This window comes from Entelurus aequoreus, linkage group LG14 (genome assembly GCF_033978785.1).
Source record: "Entelurus aequoreus isolate RoL-2023_Sb linkage group LG14, RoL_Eaeq_v1.1, whole genome shotgun sequence".
NCBI classification, from domain to species: domain Eukaryota; kingdom Metazoa; phylum Chordata; class Actinopteri; order Syngnathiformes; family Syngnathidae; genus Entelurus; species Entelurus aequoreus.
Genome location: NC_084744.1, coordinates 53,321,611 through 53,344,323, shown reverse-complemented (window position 1 = coordinate 53,344,323; position 22,713 = coordinate 53,321,611). Strand labels below are relative to the sequence as shown.

General features: G+C 37.5%; 2 protein-coding genes across 2 annotated transcripts in view; one reads left to right on the top strand and one right to left on the bottom strand.

Annotated features, from left to right (window-relative positions):
- Positions 1–46: 46 nt before the first annotated feature.
- sra1 (steroid receptor RNA activator 1) lies at positions 47–14,201 on the bottom strand. The gene is made up of 6 exons (XM_062070192.1): positions 14,045–14,201; positions 11,686–11,790; positions 11,395–11,475; positions 3,862–4,019; positions 2,323–2,425; positions 47–730 (listed from the first exon to the last, which is right to left on the bottom strand). Exons 1-6 carry the CDS (start codon positions 14,067–14,069, stop codon positions 525–527), a joined length of 678 nt encoding a protein of 225 aa, XP_061926176.1. The 5' UTR covers positions 14,070–14,201; the 3' UTR covers positions 47–524.
- A 358-nt stretch (positions 14,202–14,559) lies between these two features.
- The window catches only part of apbb3 (amyloid beta (A4) precursor protein-binding, family B, member 3), a 19,669-nt gene continuing 11,515 nt past the window's right edge, over positions 14,560–22,713 (top strand). Inside the window, exon 1 of the mRNA XM_062068805.1 lies at positions 14,560–14,819. Within this exon, the coding sequence (XP_061924789.1) occupies positions 14,771–14,819 (49 nt within the window). The 5' untranslated portion in view covers positions 14,560–14,770. The remainder of the gene's footprint in view (positions 14,820–22,713) is intronic.

The window sequence follows — 22,713 nt, the reverse complement described above, 5'->3', positions numbered from 1 at the left end:
GGTTGCCATGGCAACTGCATCCTTTCACTTTGTACTGGCATAGGTAAGCATCTTGTTAGTAAAAAGTCATGTAAGTGTCTTCGCTACACCTACACAGTAAACACTAAACACCACCTCGCTCGCCTCGAACCTTCCCTCAACAGCAGCACCAAGATGGTGCCAAGAAGGTGCCAGGCTGGTGCCAAGCCAGGTCCAAACCCCACAAGAGCATTACGCACACCTTTGCTCAAAATAACAAAAGAGCATCTCTTATTGGCTTAAATCCACTTGAGGTCACATGGTTGTTATGATCTTTACCAGTGTCATGAACAAGGAAACCTTGCCGCCTCCTACTGGTCACATGACGTCACTGCGGCCACTAACGACAGAAGACATATTTGAGAAGCGTTTTCATTTTGTCAGATGTCCTTTTAGTGATGAACAACTTTGAACAGCACACAGACAAAAGCGACCTTTGACCTCCTGCTGCCATGGCGACCAACCCTAGCTGCTTTGGTTTTAAAACATGGGAGTGTGCGACGACATCACAATTGCAACACGTCATTCTGTGAAGAGTCCAGTGTTGGTCCTTCAGAGTCCTTAAGCACTTCTAAAGCTTCCGGACTAAGTTTTCTGGTCTCTGCGATGAGTCGCTTCACACCGACCATCCATTGGCTCACCTCGGTCACATGATCCACCATCAGGGAGCGGTGGAGCTCATCGGCCCGGTCCCACCTACAAGCCTGCAGCTCTGGACACACGGACAAGACTGTCACGGCAAATAGAAACATCAAGAAGACAGGAAAATAATAAATAAGAGGCACACGAGACAGAAAGAACAAACAAGACAAAAAGAAAAATACAACAACACACAAAAGACAGACAACTGGACAACAAGAGACAGACAGCAAGAAACAAACAACAAGACAACAAGAGACAGGCAACAAAACAACCCAACAAGAGACAGATAACAAGAGACAAACAACAACAAAATCGAAAAGACAGAGAAGACAACAACCAGACAAACACCAACAAGACAACAAGAGACAGACAACAACAGAAGAGAAAAGACAGAGAACACAACAAGAGACAGACAACAACAAGACAACAGGAAACAGACAACGGCAAAGTAGAAAAGACAACAAAAGACAGACAAGACAACAAGAGATAAACAACAGGAGACAGACAAGATCAAAGTAGACAAGACAGAGAAGAAAACAAAAGACGGATAACAAGACAGACAACAACAAGACAACAAGAGATAGACAGCAAGAAACAGACAACAACAAGACAACAAGAGATAGACAACAACAAGAGACAGAAAACATCAAGACAACAGGAGACAGACAACAACGAAGTAGAAAAGACAGAGAGGACAACAAAAGACGGACAACAAGACACAGACAACAACAAGACAACAATAGAGAGACAACAACAAGAGACAAACAACAAGAGAAGAGAAAAGACAAAGAAGACAACAAGAGAACAAAAAACAAGACAACAACAGACAGATAACAGAAGACAAAAGACAGAGAACACAAGAAGCAGCAGACAATAAGACAACAAGAGACAGACACAAGAGAAGAGAAAAGACAGAGAAGGCAATAAGAAACAGACAACAGAAGAGAAGAGAAAAGACAGAGAACAAGACAACAGACAGACAACAACAAGACATAAACAAGACAACAAGAGACAGACAACAACAAGACAACAGGAGACAGACAACAAAGTAGAAAAGACAGAGAAGACAATAAAAGACGGTCAACAAGACACAGACAACAAGACAAGAAGAGACAGACAACAAGAGAAAAGACAGAGAAGACAACAAGAGACAGACAACAAGACAAAGACAACAAAATACGGAACAAGACAAAGACAACAAGACAAATACAACAAATATAAAGGCAACAAGAGACAGACAACAGAAGAGAAAAGACAGAGAACAAGACAACAGGAAACAGACAACAACAAAATAGAAATAACAGAGAAGACAACAAGAGAAGAGAAAAGACAGACAAGACAAGAGACAGACAACAAGACCAAGACAACAAAAGACGGAACAAGACAACGACAACAACAAGACAAATACAACAAAAGACGGAACAAGACAACAAGACTAATACAACAAAAGATTGAGGCAACAAGAGACAGACAACAGAAGAGAAAAGACAGAACAAGACAACACACAGACAACAACAAGACACAAACAAGACAACAAGAGACAGACAACAACAAGACACAAACAAGACAACAAGAGACAGACAACAACAAGACACAAACAACAAGACAACAAAAGACAGACAACAACAAGACAAAAAGAGATGGACAACAAAAGAAGGTCACCTAGAGACAATGTCTTCATGCGTCTCCTCACAGGGAGACTCAGTCGAGTCCAACTGTCCTGAAAGATGCGGAGTCTCTTTTCCACGTCACTACACACCTGAGGCTGCAAAAAGGTGCAAACATTTATTCAAATGTGTGGTTATTGATTAATTGACCATTTGTTATCTATTGATTGACACTTTATTGTCGATTGATTGACACATGATCATCCATTGACTGACATTTCATAATCGATTGATGGACACTTTATTATCAATTGATTGACAATTTATCATCAATTGATTGACACTTTATCGATTTAATTTTATTATCGATTGATTGACACTTTATTATCAATTGATTGACACCTTATTATCGATTGATGGACACTTTATTATTGATTGATTGACACTATCATCAATTGATTGACACTATCATCAATTGATTGACACTTTATTATCAATTGATGGACACTTTATTATTGATTGATTGAGACCTTATCATCAATTGATTGACACTTTATTATTGATTGATTGGCATTTTATTGTCAATTGAGGGACACTTTATTATTGATTGATGGACATTCTATTATCAATTAATGGACACTTTATTATCGATTGATGGACACTGTTATTGATTGATTCTTTATTGATTGAAAATGTATTATCGACTTATGTACACTTTATTATCGATTGATGGACACTATTATTGATTGATTGAAACTTTATTGATTGAAAATTTACTATCGACTGATGTACACTTTATTATCGATTGATTGACCCTTTATCATCGATTGATACTTTATTATCGGATGATTGACACTTTATTATTGGTTGACACTTTATTATCGATTGATTGACACTTTATTATCGATTGACACTTTATTATTGGTTGACACTTTATTATCGATTTATTGACACTATCATCGATTGACACTTTATTGTTGGTTGAGACTTTACCATTGATTGATTGAGTTTGTATCATAGATTGATTGCCAATTTATTATTGACTGATTAATTATTATTGATGGATTGACACTTTATTATCGATTGATTGACACTTTATTATCGATTGAGTGAAAATTTAATATTGATTCATACACACTTCTTTATTATCAATTGTTTGACGCTTTATCATCGATTAATTGGCACTTTATCATCGATTGATACTTTATCATCAATTGATTGACACTTAATTATTGATTGATGGACACTATTATCGATTGAAAATTTCTTATCTTATCACCGATTGATTGACACTTTTTTGATTGAACCTTTATCATTGATTGATTAAGATTTTATCATAGATTGATTGACAGTTTATTATTATTTTGATATTTTATTGATTGACATTATTATCGATTGAGTGAAAATTTAATATCGATTCATATACACTTTATTATCGACTGATTGACCACTTATCATTGATTATTGACTTTGTTATAGATTGATAGACACTTTATTATTGATTGATGGACACTTTATTATCGATTGGTTGACACTTTCTTATTGATCAACAGACACTTTATAGTTGATTGATTGACATTTGATTGCAACTCACTGTGACTTCACGTCTGCATGCAGCCAGTGCTTGCTGGAGCACCTTGACCACGCCCTCCATGTCGGGCTCACCCTCTGATTGGCCGCCGTCGTCGTCACTCGGAATCTTCGTTGGCCTTGCAGCAGCAGAAGGCGTGGCCATCCAGCCAGCAAGGCGGGCTGTGGGTGACATGAGTTTGTCACCAAAATATCCCAAAACATACACGTTCAGGGTCTGGAACGTGGTCCATTTGGACTTCACCGTGTTTCACACTACATTTAATACATACAATCCAAAAAAATCAATGGTACTACTCTTTTCAATTATTTGCTTTTTGCACTCAAAGTCCTCCTGTGTTCATGGAATTATTCCCATAATTTGTAAACATAAAATAAAACAATAACAAAATGATTTTGAGGGAAAAAAATATCAATCTAATCACTCAAATATCGATAATTTACTGATACTAGAATAGAATAGATAGAATAGAAAGTACTTTATTGATCGGTGGGGAAAATTCAGCACCACAGTTCGCTCACAATAAACAATAAACACTTAGGTATTTTTTTTACATGTGAATAATATAAATACAGTCTATTATACAGCATTATTCACATGTGAATAATAAAAATACAGCCTATTATACAGCATTATTCACATGTGAATAATATAAATACAGTCTATTATTCAGCATTATTCACATGTGAATAATATAAATACAGTCTATTATACAGCATTATTCACATGTGAATGATATAAATACAGTCTATTATACAGCATTATTCACATGTGAATAATATAAACACAGTCTATTATACAGCATTATTCACATGTGAATGATATAAATACAGTCTATTATACAGCATTATTCACATGTGAATAATATAAATACAGTCTATTATACAGCATTATTCACATGTGAATAATATAAATACAGTCTATTATACATTCAAGTACAGTCAAAAAGGAACGTATGCATAATACATTAAACTACCCTTGGTATCGACGCCACCAATTCATGGATCGATCTGAGGGTCCGCTTACTGTTCATGTGGTGTGCTGACCGCGACAATGCTGACTCAGTAACAGTTGCTGTTATATTATCCCCTCTATAACTCTTATTAATCTAACTGTTCACTTCCTGTTAATATCTGCTTGCATCTACACTTCTTAAACTTTACCAATCTCTTATTTCTTGATGTTGTTTCACGCTATCTTAGCACAGCTCCTGGCTTGCTCTCTGTGTGTAACATGTTTAGCCTCGTCCTCCAGTGATAATACTACTTGATAATGATATTAAAATGGTAGGTGATTAATAGTATCTTAGGAGAGCGGCTTCACACAAAGTATGAAGACACATAATTAGCTTCTAGCCATTTGGGGTACTAGAAATACAGTGTCAGCCAAAGAGGATCACCGTTTGTGACAAAAGGCATTCATCCACAATGGCAGTCACATACTTTACAAATACAAAAATGGGCCGATATTAATCGATCGATCGGCACATCCCTAATCATCACCCTTCAACATCTCTGTCAGTCTAAATGCTGCCTCTTGGCCAGGTCAGCATTGTAAACGACAATCTGTTCTCAATTGCCTTATTTACATAAGGTAGTTATAAAAAGATAAGTAAACAAGGGAAGTGACGATGCGGGTGTGTTGCTAAAAGTTTACAAACTAGTACTTTACGTAGAAGCCTCAGCGTTGTAGACGGGAAGCAGAAGTAGGTCTGAGTTACGGGTAGGGTTGGGTATCGAGTATCGATTGAAACCGGGACTAACTTTCCGATTCTCCCGGAATCGTTCAAAAGTTTAAATTTCGATTCCTATTTTCGATACCCAGTCCGCCGGCCGGAAAAAAATATGACCGCCGAACCGGAAGAAGAAGCCGCTGAACACCAACGAAGAAGCGCCCACCGCCGGAAGTGTTAGCATAGCCGAGCGAGTCAGTCAAGCTGAAGCATGGATAGCGGGCGTCGGCGGTCGAAAGTGTGGCTTTACTTTACAAAAAAAAATGAAATAACCGCGAAATAACAGAGCTCCATGTCCATCAAGAAACGAGTGGAGAGAGAGCTGCAGATGTACCAGGACGTTCCACCGATACTTATGTCTGACGACCCTGCTGCATGGTGGTGGTCCGGTGGAACCAACAAAAGACTTATCCTTTGCTGTCAGATATCGCTTTCTCCTATTTATGCGTTCAAGCTTCTTCCACACCCAGCGAACATGTATTTTCCACAGCAGGAGACACTATCTGTCCAGAACGCTCACGCGTCCTGCCTGAGAAGGCGGATATGGTCATTTTCCTAAACAAGAACTGTCTCTGATTTTATACTGTACCTGCTGCTAATCTGGACTGGGTTTTGCAAGTTGTTTCTTATTGTTTATTTGCTTTTCTACACCAGGTTAGCCCATCAGTGGGAGCACGGTAACATTTTTAAGTACCTGCAGCATCATACACTTGTGTGTGTAAATGTGTTTTCATGAGGTTTCCTGCAGCATCATACACTTATGTGTAAATGTGTTTTCATGAGGTTTCCTGCAGCATCATACACTTATGTGTAAATGTGTTTTCATGAGGTTTCCTGCAGCATCATACACTTATGTGTAAATGTGTTTTCATGAGGTTTCCTGCAGCATCATACACTTATGTGTAAATGTGTTTTCATGAGGTTTCCTGCAGCATCATACACTTATGTGTAAATGTGTTTTCATGAGGTTTTCAAAAATAAAGCTCTCTTGAGGAAAGTGTACCCCTGGGAAAATGTATTCATAATTTATAATATTTATATGCAAGTTCATAGATTTGATATTTATATTCTAGTTGAAAACAGCCCTGTGAGGAATTTATAGTAAAGTTCATAAAAAGTTAATAGAATTAAAATTGATGGAGAATGTCAGACTATTTCATTCAGAAAGACTGTAGGTTAGCTAGCTCATTTAAAATATCCTAAACTTTTTTTTGACCCAGCCTCTTAAAAGAATTGGAATCGAGAATTGTCAGGAACCGGAATCGGAACCGGAATCGTTCGAATTCAAACGATACCCAACCCTAGTTACGGGTGAGGATGACAAATGTGCCGTTGGGGAAATAAAGAGTTGGGACTAGGGATGTCCGATAATATCGGGCTGCCGATATTATCGGCTGATTAATGCTTTAAAATGTAATATCGGAAATTATCGGTATCGGTTTCAAAAAGTAAAATTTATGACTTTTTAAAACACCGCTGTACGGAGTGGTACACGGACCTAGGGAGAAGTACAGAGCGCCAATAAACCTTAAAGGCACTGCCTTTGCGTGCCGGTCCAATCACATAATATCTACGGCTTTTCACACACACAAGTGAATGCATTCCATACTTGGTCAACAGCCATACAGGTCACACTGAGAGTGACCGTATAAACAACTTTAACACTGTTACAAATATGCACCACACTGTGAACCCACACCAAACAAGAATGACAAACACATTTCGGGATAACATCCGCACCGTAACACAACATAAACACAACAGAACAAATACCCAGAACCCCTTGCAGCACTAACTCTTCCGGGACGCTACAATATACAACCCCGCCCACCTCCACCTCCTCATGCTCTCTCAGGGAGAGCATGTCCCAAATTCCAAGCTGCTGTTTTGAGGCATGTTAAAAAAAATAATGCACTTTGTGACTTCAATAATAAATATGGCAGTGCCATGTTGGCATTTTTTTCCATAACTTGAGTTGATTTATTTTGGAAAACCTTGTTACATTGTTTAATGCATCTAATGCATCACAACAAAATTAGGCATAATAATGTGTTAATTCCACGACTGTATATATCGGTATCGGTTGATATCGGAATCGGTAATTAAGAGTTGGACAATATCGGAATATCGTCAAAAAAGCCATTATCAGACATCTCTAGTTGGGACATTGTTACACATTGTTTTTCTTGGCTTGTCTACACAAGAAACTATGAGAGTAACAATAACATCACTGTTATTGTGACCAAAATGATCAGGGTTATCCTTATTATTGCGGTATTGTTGAATATGTACTAAGAGTACTTATACACGCAGTGAAATCTTGTAACTATAAGTATTTTTTTCAAATACCTAAGATAAATAAGACACACCGTTATATAATTTGTGTTTCTTATGCTTCACTGATAGTGTTTAGTATTTTATCTTTCTTTGTTTGCTTTGTACTTTAGTGCTTTAAAGGCCTACTGAAATGAATTTTTTTTATTTAAACGGGGATAGCAGATCTATTCTATGTGTCATACTTGATCATTTTGCGATATTGCCATATTTTTGCTGAAAGGATTTAGTATAGAACAACGACGATAAAGATCGCAACTTTTGGTATCTGATAAAAAAAAAGGCTTGCTACTACCGGAAGTAGCGTGACGTAGTCAATTGAACATATACGCAAAGTTCCCTATTGTTTACAATGATGGCCGCATGAAGTGAGAGAGATTCGGACCGAGAAAGCGACAATTTCCCCATTAATTTGAGCGAGGATGAAAGATTTGTGGATGAGTAAAGTGCAAGTGAAGGACTAGTGGGAAGTTGAAGCTATTCAGATAGGGAAGATGCTGTGAGAGCTGGGGGTGACCTGATATTCAGCTGGGAATGACTACAACAGTAAATAAACACAAGACATATATATACTCTATTAGCCACAACACAACCAGGCTTATATTTAATATGCCACAAATTAATCCTGCATAAAAACACCTAAGTGTTTGTTATGCTAGCTCCTAGCTCCTCTGCTAGCTCCTAGCTCCATAGAACACGCCAATACAATTCAAACACCTGATCAACACACACAATCACTCAGCCCAAAAGACCGTTCACCTAACCCAAGGTTCATAAAGCTTATATATTTTTAAAAAGTTACGGTACGTGACGCGCACGTACGGTCAAGTGATCAAATGTTTAGAAGCCAAAGCTGCATACTCACGGTAGCACGTCTGCGTCTTTGTCATCCAAATCAAAGTAATCCTGGTAAGAGTCTGTGTTGTCCCAGTTCTCTACAGGCGTCTGTGTATCGAAGTCAAAAGTCCTCCTGGTTAGAGTCTCTGTTATCCGAGTTCTTCCATCTTGACTGCATCTTTCGGGAATGTAAACAAAGAAGCGCCGGCTGTGTACGTGTTGCTGCTGACTTCCCTCGCAAAATAGACGCTTCGCACCGACAACTTTCTTCTTTGCTTGCTCAGCTTCTTTCTCCATAATGCAATGAACATAATTGCAACACATTCACCAACACAGATGTCCAGAATACACCCAGAATGAGATGAAAACAGCTATTTCGTATTGGCTTCAATGTGGAAGGCATACCCGGGTTCCCCGGGCTACGTCACGCGCATACCTCATCCTCAGAGGCGTTTCGAACCGGAAGTTTAGCTGCAAATTTAAAATGTCACTTTATAAGTTAACCCGGCCGTATTGGCATGTGTTGCAATGTTAAGATTTCATCATTGATATATAAACTATCAGACTGCGTGGTCGGTAGTAGTGGCTTTCAGTAGGCCTTTAAGATTTATTTCAATGAAAAATGTGCAACAAATAAAATGTATTATTAATTTTTTCTGGCGTTGTGGCGTCCTCCTCTTTTCAACGGTCCTTGAATGCACTGTAAAAAACACCTCCAATCCAATCCACTTTATTTACTACATTTATACACACTGGCCGAGAGTTGGTGGGCAGTTGGTGGCTTTTGGTTGCTTTGTTGGGTCTGCTCCTGTCTCTGGCCATGCTCCCCACCACCCCAGCAGAGGCATACATATTTCTCATATTCCTCTGAGAATAGAATGATCACTCTGTTCTAAGTGAGCACCGCTGTAGGTTTAATGTAAACAATTAAATATCTTAGTTACTCAGACAGTATCGTGTTTATATAGGTTTATATAAGTCGTTTATGTTCTTTCTTAATGAGGTTACTGTCTCTTGATTTCATGTTGGCAATTAAGCGAGCAAGCTGGCACCAGTCAGTCCATCAAAGTGCAGTTATCAATCACGTTTTTTTCCATTGTTTTCATTTCAAACGCTAATACTAAATGTCGGGAGTTTTACCACAGTTACCATTATTTCCGTGAATTGTTACAGCCCGACAAGAAAGGTTAAAAGTTAAAGTACCAATGATCGTCACACACACACTAGGTGTGGTGAAATTTGTCATCTGCATTTGCCCCATCTCCTTGTTCACCCTCTGGGAGGTGAGGGGAGCAGTGAGCAGCAGCGGTGGCCGCGCCCGGGAATAATTTTTGGTGATTCTTGGTAAGAAATTGAAATGCGCCCCCTTTGGCCATAATTAATTAAAAAAATATGTATATAGAGACATACTGTAGTAACTTGAAATAAATAATGAAGATTAAAAACCAATTACAAATAAAAAAATAAATGAACTAAAAGCAGTCTTTTTCTCACAATGTGTCGACTTTTTTCTTATAAAATTGGGAACAATTTCTCTTATTCTTTCTGTTTCTGTAATATTGCAATGTTTTCTCGTAAAATTATTACTTTTTAATGCAAAATGGTGACGTTTGTCGTATACAATTCTGACTTTTATCACAATAATGACAATTTTTTGTTGTTCTTGTAAAATAGTGACATTAAAATTCTGATTATTATTATACTATTGCCAACATTTTTAAGTTTTCTTATAAAATCGTGACTTTTGTCGAGTAAAATTGCGACTCCTTTCGTAAAATTACCAAAATCTTAAGCTTTTCTTGTAAAATTGCGACAGTTACTGAGTAAAATTCCAACTTTTGTCATAATATTGCACAAATGTTCAGTTTTTTTGTAAAATTTTGACTTGTGTTGAGTGAAACTACCACTTTTATTAAAATACTGCCAAAATATACGCTTTTCTTGTGAAATTGTGACCTTTTTCTTGTGAAATTCCAACTCATTTTTCACAACAAGTTTTTTTATATTTGCATAGTATGTATATATTATTAATGTTGTAAATACAAATCTTTATATATCTAGAAAGGGTGGTCCTAAAGAGGGAGGCATTTTTCTCCGGTCTCAAGAAGGTAACAAATACAAGAATGTGTGTGTGCGCGTGTGTGTGTGTGTTAAGTTAAAGTTAAAGTACCAATGATTGTCACACACACACTAGGTGTGGTGAAATTTGTCCTCTGCATTTGACCTATCCCCTTGTTCACCCTCTGGGAGGTGAGGGGAGCAGTGGGCAGCAGCGGTGGCCGCGCCCGGGAAACATTTTTGGTGATTTAACCCCCAATTCCAACCCTTGATGCTGAGTGCCAAGCAGCAAAATGGGTCCCATTTTTATAGTCTTTGGTATGACTCGGCCGGGGTTTGAACCCACAACCTACCGATCTCAGGGTGGAAACTCTTACCACTAGGCCACCGAGTAGGTCAAACAAACAGAGTTTTGGAAAGTAGACATTTTAGTGCTGCTCCGAGACAAATTCCATTAGCAAAAATGACAACAATTGGCCAAAATGAGAGGGGAAGTTTATGGCAAAGTTGCAAGGATTGGTTAAATTGATCAATACTACTTACAGCGATTCCACCAGAACACCAAAAAGCCTTACCTGTAGGAGGCGGGGCTACACCACAAGAGGGGGGTGCACTTGGAGGACTGGCTTGAGGAGTCTTGGGAGGTGGAGCCACACCTGTGAGGCCATCGGGTTAAAGAAAACAGCTGATGATAGTGGACTGACTAGAAAATTCTCAGCTCATCTTTCTTTAAATGTTTTCAATCCAACTGTGTACTAACACTGCGTACCTTACCTTATTTATCTTCTTTCTTCACTCAAAAGGAATATCCAAGTCACTTCAAACGTACGTACAACAACACAAGAGCGGATTTCATGTTGTCTCACCAGGCAGCGCTGCTCTTTTGTTCAGAAGGTTCTTCTGTGGTCCCCGGGCCATCTGCAGGCCGTAAGACATCTGCGGTGGGTCGTTCCATCCTCGTTCCTGGTTGCCTAGACAACACAATTAGGCGTGATTACACACCATCGGAAATATTGGTTCCAGAGTGTCAACACCTACAAATATTAAGAATATTGTCGCAAATAAAATCATCACTGGCAGCTGTCTTTTGATGTCAAGAGACTATTCTGTTACCTCACAAAGTATACAGCATGGTGTACATTACAATATTACTGTAATGTACTTGCGTACATTATAATATTACTTTAATATACACTATATTGCCAAAAGTATTTGGCCACCCTTCCAAATGATCAGAATCAGGTGTCCTAATCACTTGGCCCGGCCACAGGTGTATAAAACAAGCACTTAGGCATGGAGACTGTTTCTACAAACATTTGTGAAAGAATGGGCCGCTCTCAGTGATTTCCAGCGTGGAACTGTCATAGGATGCCACCTGTGCAACAAATCCAGTCATGAAATGTCCTCGCTCCTAAATATTCCAAAGTCAACTGTCGGCTTTATTATAAGAAAATGGAAGAGTTTGGGAACAACAGCAACTCAGCCACCAAGTGGTAGGCCACGTAAACTGACAGAGAGGGGTCAGCGGATGCTGACGCGCATAGTGCAAAGACTTTCTGCACAGTCAGTTGCTACAGAGCTCCAAACTTCATGTGACCTTCCAATTAGCCCACGTACTGTACGCAGAGAGCTTCGTGGAATGGGTTTCCATGGCCAAGCAGCTGCATCTAAGCCATACATCACCAAGTCCAATGCAAAGCGTGGGATGCAGTGGTGTAAAGCATGTCGCCACTGGACTCTAGAGCAGTGGAGACACGTTCTTTGGACTGATGAATCAGGCTTTTCCATCTGGCAATCAGATGGACCAGTCTGGGTTTGGAGGTTGCCAGGAGAACGCTACATTTCGGACTGCATTGTGCCTAGTGTGAAATTTGGTGGAGGAGGAATTATGGGGGTTGTTTTTCAGGAGTTGGACTTGGCCCCTTAGTTCCAGTGAAAGGAACTTTGAATGCTCCAGGATACAGGATAGGATAGGACTTTATTGTCATTGCACAAGTACAGCGAAACTATGTTTTCAGCACAAACCCGTTCAAGATTAGACAAACAAACAGTGTACAGGGTTACAGAACAGAAACGCTGATGGGTCGCCAAAGGCGCCCCGTAAAAGATAAGAAAAAGGTAAAACGCTGGGGAAGAAGATGAGTAAAAAAATACAATCTAGACTGGGCTCCTAAGGGGGCCTAGACTGGAGTGGGGAAAAAACCTCCGTAATGCACACATAAACACGCTACATTTAATCACGACAACTTGCAACAGAGGGGCGGGGAGTTGGGGCCCTGGAGGGCAACTGCTGCTGCAAGCCGTCCATCACCCCGAGGGGAAACAAGCGGTGGTGAAGGTGTGGGGTGGGGGAGGGGGGGGGTGTACCGCCCTCACCAGAGGCAAGACAGAAAACCATAACATTTTGGACAATTCCATGCTCCCAACCTTGTGGGAACAGTTTGGAGCGGGCCCCTACCTCTTCCAACATGACTGTGCACCAGTGCACAAAGCAAGGTCCATAAAGACATGGATGACAGAGTCTGGTGTGGATGAACTTGACTGGCCTGCACAGAGTCCTGACCTGAACCTGATGGAACACCTTTGGGATGAATTAGAACTGGGACTGGGAGCCAGGCCTTCTGTGTGTGACCTCACCAATGTGCTTTTGGAAGAATGGTGGAAAATTCCTATAAACACACTCCGCAACCTTGTGGACAGCCTTCCCAGAAGAGTTGAAGCTGTAATAGCTGCAAAAGGTGGACTGACATCATATTGAACCCTATGGGTTAGGAATGGGATGGCACTTCAAGTTCATATGTGAGTCAAGCCAGGTGGCCAAATACTTTTGGCTTATATATTGTACATTACAATATTACTGGAATGTACATGCAGGCTAATTACAGTAATATTGTAATGTACATACACTGTATTAGCACAGTAACATTATACAGTTACTATTATATTAGTGTACTGTACATTGTAGTGCAGTGTTTATGAACTTGTTACAGCTTTCACTGCCACTTTATATAAAACGTTGTTATACTACCGTAACGTATTTCCAAACAGTCATATTAGTTTTAAAAAAAAAATGTCGGAAAGCTCCATTATGCCTTTACAATTTATAAATATACAAGATTTATAGTTTATATCAACGGTGACGTGTCGCGCTAGTTAGCACCAAACTTGACGGAATACAACACTAAATATCATGACATTACAAGCAATAAAGATATTTTCTCCTACCTGGTTTGACGTACATGTCCTCCATGAGGGAATATTGTAAGTTATCAAAGTTTATTAGATGTTAAAGACACAGTTAAGCTAATTTAAAGGCGACAAAAACAAAGAGGTTTTATTTCCGGGGTCTGGCGCGCAATGATGACGTCGATGCTAACAACTTTTAGCATAACTGATTTTGACCACTAAATTTTCGTCTTCCGTCATTTTTATGTCGTAATTAAGAGCACACGTTATTATTTTGGTGTAATTTTAGTGTTTAAATTTTTGGTCAATGGAAACGATTAAATTAATTAAAATGTCCTGTATGTTGGAACGTCGTTACTTTTTATTTTATTGTAGATAATGTCACTATTAGATAATTTTGACGAGGAAGTGTACTTTCTCATTTTTAACCTAATATTTTTCCCCTCAGAATTTTCCTGAATAAAAACCCCAAAGGAGTTCTGTTGTGATGACGTCATCAGGAGGAGGAGCGAGTGCGGGCCACTGCTGACGTCATCGCCGGGAGGAGAGGCGAGGAGAGGGAGTGGTGTAGTGTCTCCATCAGTGAGAGGAAGAAGACACAGTCGCCCACGGAGAAAGAGAAGACAGACGCGTTGCCGTGGAGACGGAGCGCAGACAAAAAGACGGACAGAGGAAGAGGCTTGAAGGACTTTCTATGAGTGTGTGTGTGTGGTGTGTGTGTTGGAGGGCAAGCAGCTGATTGGAACACACAAGGAGGGCGGAGCCATGATGGGCAAGGACTACATGCTGGCCATCATCATCGTCAACTGTGATGGTAAATATGTCCTTATGTCCTCCTCATTATGTGATGGTAAATATGTCCTCCTCATTATGTGATGGTAAATATGTCCTTATGTCCTCCTCATTATGTGATGGTAAATATATCCTTATGTCCTCCTCATTATGTGATGGTAAATATATCCTTATGTCCTCCTCATTATGTGGTGGTAAATATGTCCTTATGTCCTCCTCATTATGTGATGGTAAATATATCCTTATGTCCTCCTCATTATGTGATGGTAAATATATCCTTATGTCCTCCTCATTATGTGATGGTAAATATGTCCTCCTCATTATGTGGTGGTAAATATGTCCTTATGTCCTCCTCATTATGTGATGGTAAATATGTCCTCCTCATTATGTGGTGGTAAATATGTCCTTATGTCCTCCTCATTATGTGGTGGTAAATGTGTCATCCTTATAATACATGATGGTAAATGCGTCCTTATGTCCTCCTCATTATGTGATGGTAAATATGTCCTTATGTCCTCCTCATTATGTGATGGTAAATATGTCCTTATGTCCTCCTCATTATGTGATGGTAAATATGTCCTTATGTCCTCCTCATTATGTGATGGAAATATAACCTTATGTCCTCCTCATTATGTGGTGGTAAATGTGTCATCCTTATACTACATGATGGTAAATGTGTCCTTATGTTCTCCTCATTATGTGATGGTAAATATGTCCTTATGTCCTCCTCATTATGTGGTGGCAAATGTGTCATCCTTATACTACATGATGGTAAATGTGTCCTTATGTCCTCCTCATTATGTGGTGGTAAATGTGTCATCCTTATACTACATGATGTTAAATGTGTCCTTATGTTCTCCTCATTATGTGATGGTAAATATGTCCTTATGTCCTCCTCATTATGTGATGGTAAATATAACCTTATGCCCTCCTCATTGTGTGGTGGTAAATGTGTCATCCTTATACTACATGATGGTAAATGTGTCCTTATGTCCTCCTCATTATGTGATGGTAAATGTGTCCTTATGTTCTCCTCATCATGTGATGGTAAATATGTCCTTATGTCCTCCTCATTATGTGGTGGTAAATATGTCCTTATGTCCTCCTCATTATGTGATGGTAAATATGTCCTTATGTTCTCCTCATCATGTGATGGTAAATGTGTCCTTATGTCCTCCTCATTATGTGATGGTAAATATGTCCTTATGTCCTCCTCATTATGTGGTGGTAAATGTGTCATCCTTATACTACATGATGGTAAATGTGTCCTTATGTCCTCCTCATTATGTGGTGGTAAATGTGTCATCCTATACTACATGATGGTAAATATGTCCTTCTTATACTACAATGTGATGGTAAATATGTCCTCCTCATTCTACATGATGGTAAATATGTCCTTAAGTCCTTCTCATACTATAATGTGATGGTAAATATGTCCCCCTATACTACATGATGGTAAATATGTCCTCCTCATACTATAATGTAATGGTAAATATGTCCCCTATACTACATGATGGTAAATATGTCCTCCTCATACTATAATGTGATGGTAAATATGTCCCCCTATACTACATGATGGTAAATATGTCCTTATGTCCTCCTCATTCTATAATGTAATGGTAAATATGTCCCCCTATACTACATGATGGTAAATATGTCCTCCTCATACTATAATGTAATGATACATATGTCCCCCTATAATACATGATGGTAAATATGTCCTCCTCATTCTATAATGTAATGGTAAATATGTCCCCCTATACTACATGATGGTAAATATGTCCTTCTCATACTATAATGTAATGGTAAATATGTCCCCCTATAATACATGATGGTAAATATGTCCTCCTCATTCTATAATGTAATGATAAATATGTCCCCCTATAATACATGATGGTAAATATGTCCTTATGTCCTCCACTATAATGTGATGGTAAATGTGTCCTCCTATACTACATGATGGTAAATATGTCCCCCTTATACTATAATGTAATGGTAAACATGTCCCCCTATACTACATGATGGTAAATATGTCCTCCTCATTCTATAATGTAATGGTAAATATGTCCCCCTATACTACATGATGGTAAATATGTCCTCTTCATACTATAATGTAATGGGAAATATGTCCCCGTATACTACATGATGGTAAATATGTCCTCTTTAAAATATAATGTAATGGTAAATATGTCCCTGTATACTACATGATGGTAAATATGTCCTCCTCATACTATAATGTATTGGTAAATATGTCCTCCTATACTACATGATGGTAAATATGTCCCCCTATACTACATGATGGTAAATATGTCCTCCTCATACTATAATGTAATGGTAAATATGTCCTCCTATACTACATGATGGTAAATATGTCCCCCTATACTACATTATGGTAAATATGTCCCCCTATACTACATGATGGTAAATATGTCCTCCTCATACTATAATGTAATGGTAAATATGTCCCCCTTATACTACAGGATGTTGAATATGTCCTCCTCATACTACATGATAGTAAATATGTCCTTATGTCCTCCTCAAACTATAATGTAATGGTAAATATGTCCCCCTATACTACATGATGGTAAATATGTCCTCCTCATACTATAATGTAATGGTAAATATGTCCCCTATACTACAAGATGGTAAATATGTCCCCCTATACTACATGATGGTAAATATGTCCTTCTCATACTATAATGTAATGATAAATATGTCTCCCAATACTACATGATGGTAAATATGTCCTCCTCATACTATATGATGGTAAATATGTCCTCCTTATACTATAATGTAATGGTAAATATGTCCCCCTATACTACAAGATGGTAAATATGTCCTTCTCATACTATAATGTAATGGTAAATATGTCCCCCTATACTACAATATAGTAAATATGTCCTCCTCATACTATAATGTAATGGTATATATGTCCCCCTATAATACATGATGGTAAATATGTCCTCCTCATACTATAATGTAATGATAAATATGTCCCCCTATACTACATGATGGTAAATATGTCCTCCTCATACTATAATGGTACATATGTCCCCCTATACTACAAGATGGTAAATATGTCCTCCTAATACTATAATGTAATGGTAAATATGTCCCCCTATACTACATGATGGTAAATATGTCCCCCTCATACTATAATGTAATGGTAAATATGTCCCCCTATAATACATGATGGTAAATATGTCCTCCTCATACTATAATGTAATGGTAAATATGTCCCCTTATAATACATGATGGTAAATATGTCATCCTTATACTATAATGTAATGGTAAATATGTCCCTGTATACTACATGATGGTAAATATGTCCTCCTCATACTATAATGTAATGGTAAATATGTCCCCCTATACTACATGATGGTAAATATGTCCTCCTCATACTATAATGTGATGGTAAATATGTCCCCCTATACTACATGATGGTAAATATGTCCCCCTCATACTATAATGTAATGGTAAATATGTCCCCCTATAATACATGATGGTAAATATGTCCTGCTCATACTATAATGTAATGATAAATATGACCCCCTATACTACATGATGGTAAATATGTCCTCCTCATACTATAATGTAATGGTAAATATGTCCCCCTATACAACATGATGGTAAATATGTCCTCCTCATTCTATAATGTAATGGTAAATATGTTCCCCTATACTACATGATGGTAAATATGTCCTTCTCATACTATAATGTAATGGTAAATATGTCCCCCTATACTACATGATGGCAAATATGTCCTCCTTATATTACAATGTGATGGGGAATATGTCCTCCTCATTCTCCATGATGGTAAATATGTCCTTATGTCCTTCTCATACTACAATGTAATGGTAAATATGTCCCCCTATACTACATGATGGTAAATATGTCCCCCTATACTACATGATGGTAAATATGTCCTCCTATACTACATGATGGTAAATATGTCCTCCTCATATTACATAATTGTAAATATGTCCCCCTATACTACATGATGGTAAATATGTCCTCCTCATACTATAATGTAATGGTAAATATGTCCCCCTATACTACATGATGGTAAATATGTCCTCCTCATACTATAATGTAATGGTAAATATGTCCCCCTTATACTACAGGATGTTGAATATGTCCTCCTCATACTACATGATTGTAAATATGTCCTCCTCATGCTATAATGTAATGATAAATATGTCCCCCTATACTACATGATGGTAAATATGTCCTCCTCATACTATAATGTGATGGTAAATATGTCCCCCTATACTACATGATGGTAAATATGTCCCCCTCATACTATAATGTAATGGTAAATATGTCCCCCTATAATACATGATGGTAAATATGTCCTCCTCATACTATAATGTAATGATACATATGTCCCCCTATACTACATGATGGTAAATATGTCCTCCTCATACTATAATGTAATGGTAAATATGTCCCCCTATACAACAAGATGGTAAATATGTCCTCCTCATACTATAATGTAATGGTAAATATGTCCCCCTATACTACATGATGGTAAATATGTCCTCCCCATTCTATAATGTAATGGTAAATATGTTCCCCTATACTACATGATGGTAAATATGTCCTCCTCATACTATAATGTAATGGTAAATATGTCCCCCTATACTACATGATGGTAAATATGTCCTTCTCATATTATAATGTAATGGTAAATATGTCCCCCTAAAATACATGCTGGTAAATATGTCCTTCTTATACTATAATGTAATGGTAAATATGTCCCCCTATACTACATGATGGTAAATATGTCCTCCTCATACTATAATGTAATAGTAAATATGTCCCCCTATACTACATGATGGTAAATATGTCCTCCTAATACTATAATGTAATGGTAAATATGTCCCCCTATACTACATGATGGTAAATATGTCCTCCTCATACTATAATGTAATGATAGATATGTCCCCCTATACTACATGATGGTAAATATGTCCTCCTCATACTATAATGGTAAATATGTCCCCCTATACTACAAGATGGTAAATATGTCCTCCTAATACTATAATGTAATGGTAAATATGTCCCCCTATACTACATGATGGTACATTTGTCCTCCTTATACTATAATGTAATGGTAAATATGTCCCCCTATACTACATGATGGTAAATATGTCCTCCTCATACTACAAGATGGTAAATATGTCCCCCTATACTACATGATGGTAAATATGTCCTCCTCATACTATAATGTAATGGTAAATATGTCCCCCTATACTACATGATGGTAAATATGTCCTCCTCATTCTATAATGTAATGGTAAATATGTCCCCCTATACTACATGATGGTAAATATGTCCTTCTCATATTATAATGTAATGGTAGATATGTCCCCCTAAAATACATGCTGGTAAATATGTCCTTCTTATACTATAATGTAATGGTAAATATGTCCCCCTATACTACATGATGGTAAATATGTCCTCCTCATACTATAATGTAATGGTAAATATGTCCCCCTATACTACATGATGGTAAATATGTCCTCCTCATACTATAATGTAATGGTAAATATGTCCCCCTATACTACATGATGGTAAATATGTCCTCCTCATTCTATAATGTAATGGTAAATATGTTCCCCTATACTACATGATGGTAAGTATGTCCTTCTCATACTATAATGTAATGGTAAATATGTCCCCCTATACTACATGATGGTAAATATGTCCTTCTCATACTACAATGTAATGGTAAATATGTCCCCCTATACTACATGATGGTAAATATGTCCTTCTCATACTACAATGTAATGGTAAATATGTCCCCCTATACTACATGATGGTAAATATGTCCTCCTCATTCTCCATGATGGTGAATATGTCCTCCTCATTCTCCATGATGGTAAATATGTCCTTCTCATACTACAATGTAATGGTAAATATGTCCCCCTATACTACATGATTGTAAATATGTCCTCCTCATATTACATAATTGTAAATATGTCCCCCTATACTACATGATGGTAAATATGTCCTCCTCATACTATAATGTAATGGTAAATATGTCCCCCTATACTACATGATGGTAAATATGTCCTCCTCATACTATAATGTAATGGTAAATATGTACCCCTATACTACATGATGGTAAATATGTCCTCCTCATACTATAATGTAATGGTAAATATGTCCCCCTATACTACAAGATGGTAAATATGTCCTCCTCATACTATAATGTAATGGTAAATATGTCCCCCTATACTACATGATGGTAAATATGTCCTCCTCATTCTATAATGTAATGGTAAATATGTTCCCCTATACTACATGATGGTAAATATGTCCTCCTCATACTATAATGTAATGGTAAATATGTCCCCCTATACTACATGATGGTAAATATGTCCTTCTCATATTATAATGTAATGGTAAATATGTCCCCCTAAAATACATGCTGGTAAATATGTCCTTCTTATACTATAATGTAATGGTAAATATGTCCCCCTATACTACATGATGGTAAATATGTCCTCCTCATACTATAATGTAATAGTAAATATGTCCCCCTATACTACATGATGGTAAATATGTCCTCCTAATACTATAATGTAATGGTAAATATGTCCCCCTATACTACATGATGGTAAATATGTCCTCCTCATACTATAATGTAATGGTAAATATGTCCCCCTATACTACATGATGGTAAATATGTCCTCCTCATTCTATAATGTAATGGTAAATATGTCCCCCTATACTACATGATGGTAAATATGTCCTCCTCATACTATAATGTAATAGTAAATATGTCCCCCTATACTACATGATGGTAAATATGTCCTCCTAATACTATAATGTAATGGTAAATATGTCCCCCTATACTACATGATGGTAAATATGTCCTCCTCATACTATAATGTAATGATAGATATGCCCCCCTATACTACATGATGGTAAATATGTCCTCCTCATACTATAATGGTAAATATGTCCCCCTATACTACAAGATGGTAAATATGTCCTCCTAATACTATAATGTAATGGTAAATATGTCCCCCTATACTACATGATGGTACATTTGTCCTCCTTATACTATAATGTAATGGTAAATATGTCCCCCTATACTACAAGATGGTAAATATGTCCCCCTATACTACATGATGGTAAATATGTCCTCCTCATACTATAATGTAATGGTAAATATGTCCCCCTATACTACATGATGGTAAATATGTCCTCCTCATTCTATAATGTAATGGTAAATATGTCCCCCTATACTACATGATGGTAAATATGTCCTCCTCATTCTATAATGTAATGGTAAATATGTTCCCCTATACTACATGATGGTAAATATGTCCTCCTCATACTATAATGTAATGGTAAATATGTCCCCCTATACTACATGATGGTAAATATGTCCTTCTCATATTATAATGTAATGGTAAATATGTCCCCCTAAAATACATGCTGGTAAATATGTCCTTCTTATACTATAATGTAATGGTAAATATGTCCCCCTATACTACATGATGGTAAATATGTCCTCCTCATACTATAATGTAATAGTAAATATGTCCCCCTATACTACATGATGGTAAATATGTCCTCCTAATACTATAATGTAATGGTAAATATGTCCCCCTATACTACATGATGGTAAATATGTCCTCCTATACTACATGCTGGTAAATATGTCCTCCTCATACTATAATGTAATGGTAAATATGTCCTCCTCATACTACATTATGGTGAATATGTCCTCCTCATACTATAATGTGATGGTAAATATGTCCCCCTATACTACATGATGGTAAATATGTCCTCCTCATACTATAATGTGAAGGTAAATATGTCCCCCTTTTCTACATGATGGTAAATATGTCCTCCTTATACTATAATGAAATGGTAAATATGTCCCCCTTATACTACAT

Bases quoted from the DNA above. Each gene is read 5' to 3' on its own strand.
- sra1 (XM_062070192.1), bottom strand. From the start codon at position 14,069: ATGGAGGACATGTACGTCAAACCAG. The intron at 11,791-14,044 runs GTAGGAGAAAAT...TGTGTTGTCTAG, and splicing joins GGACATGTACGTCAAACCAG to GCAACCAGGAACGAGGATGG. The intron at 4,020-11,394 runs GTAAGGCTTTTT...TGTCACCCACAG, and splicing joins TGTAGCCCCGCCTCCTACAG to CCCGCCTTGCTGGCTGGATG.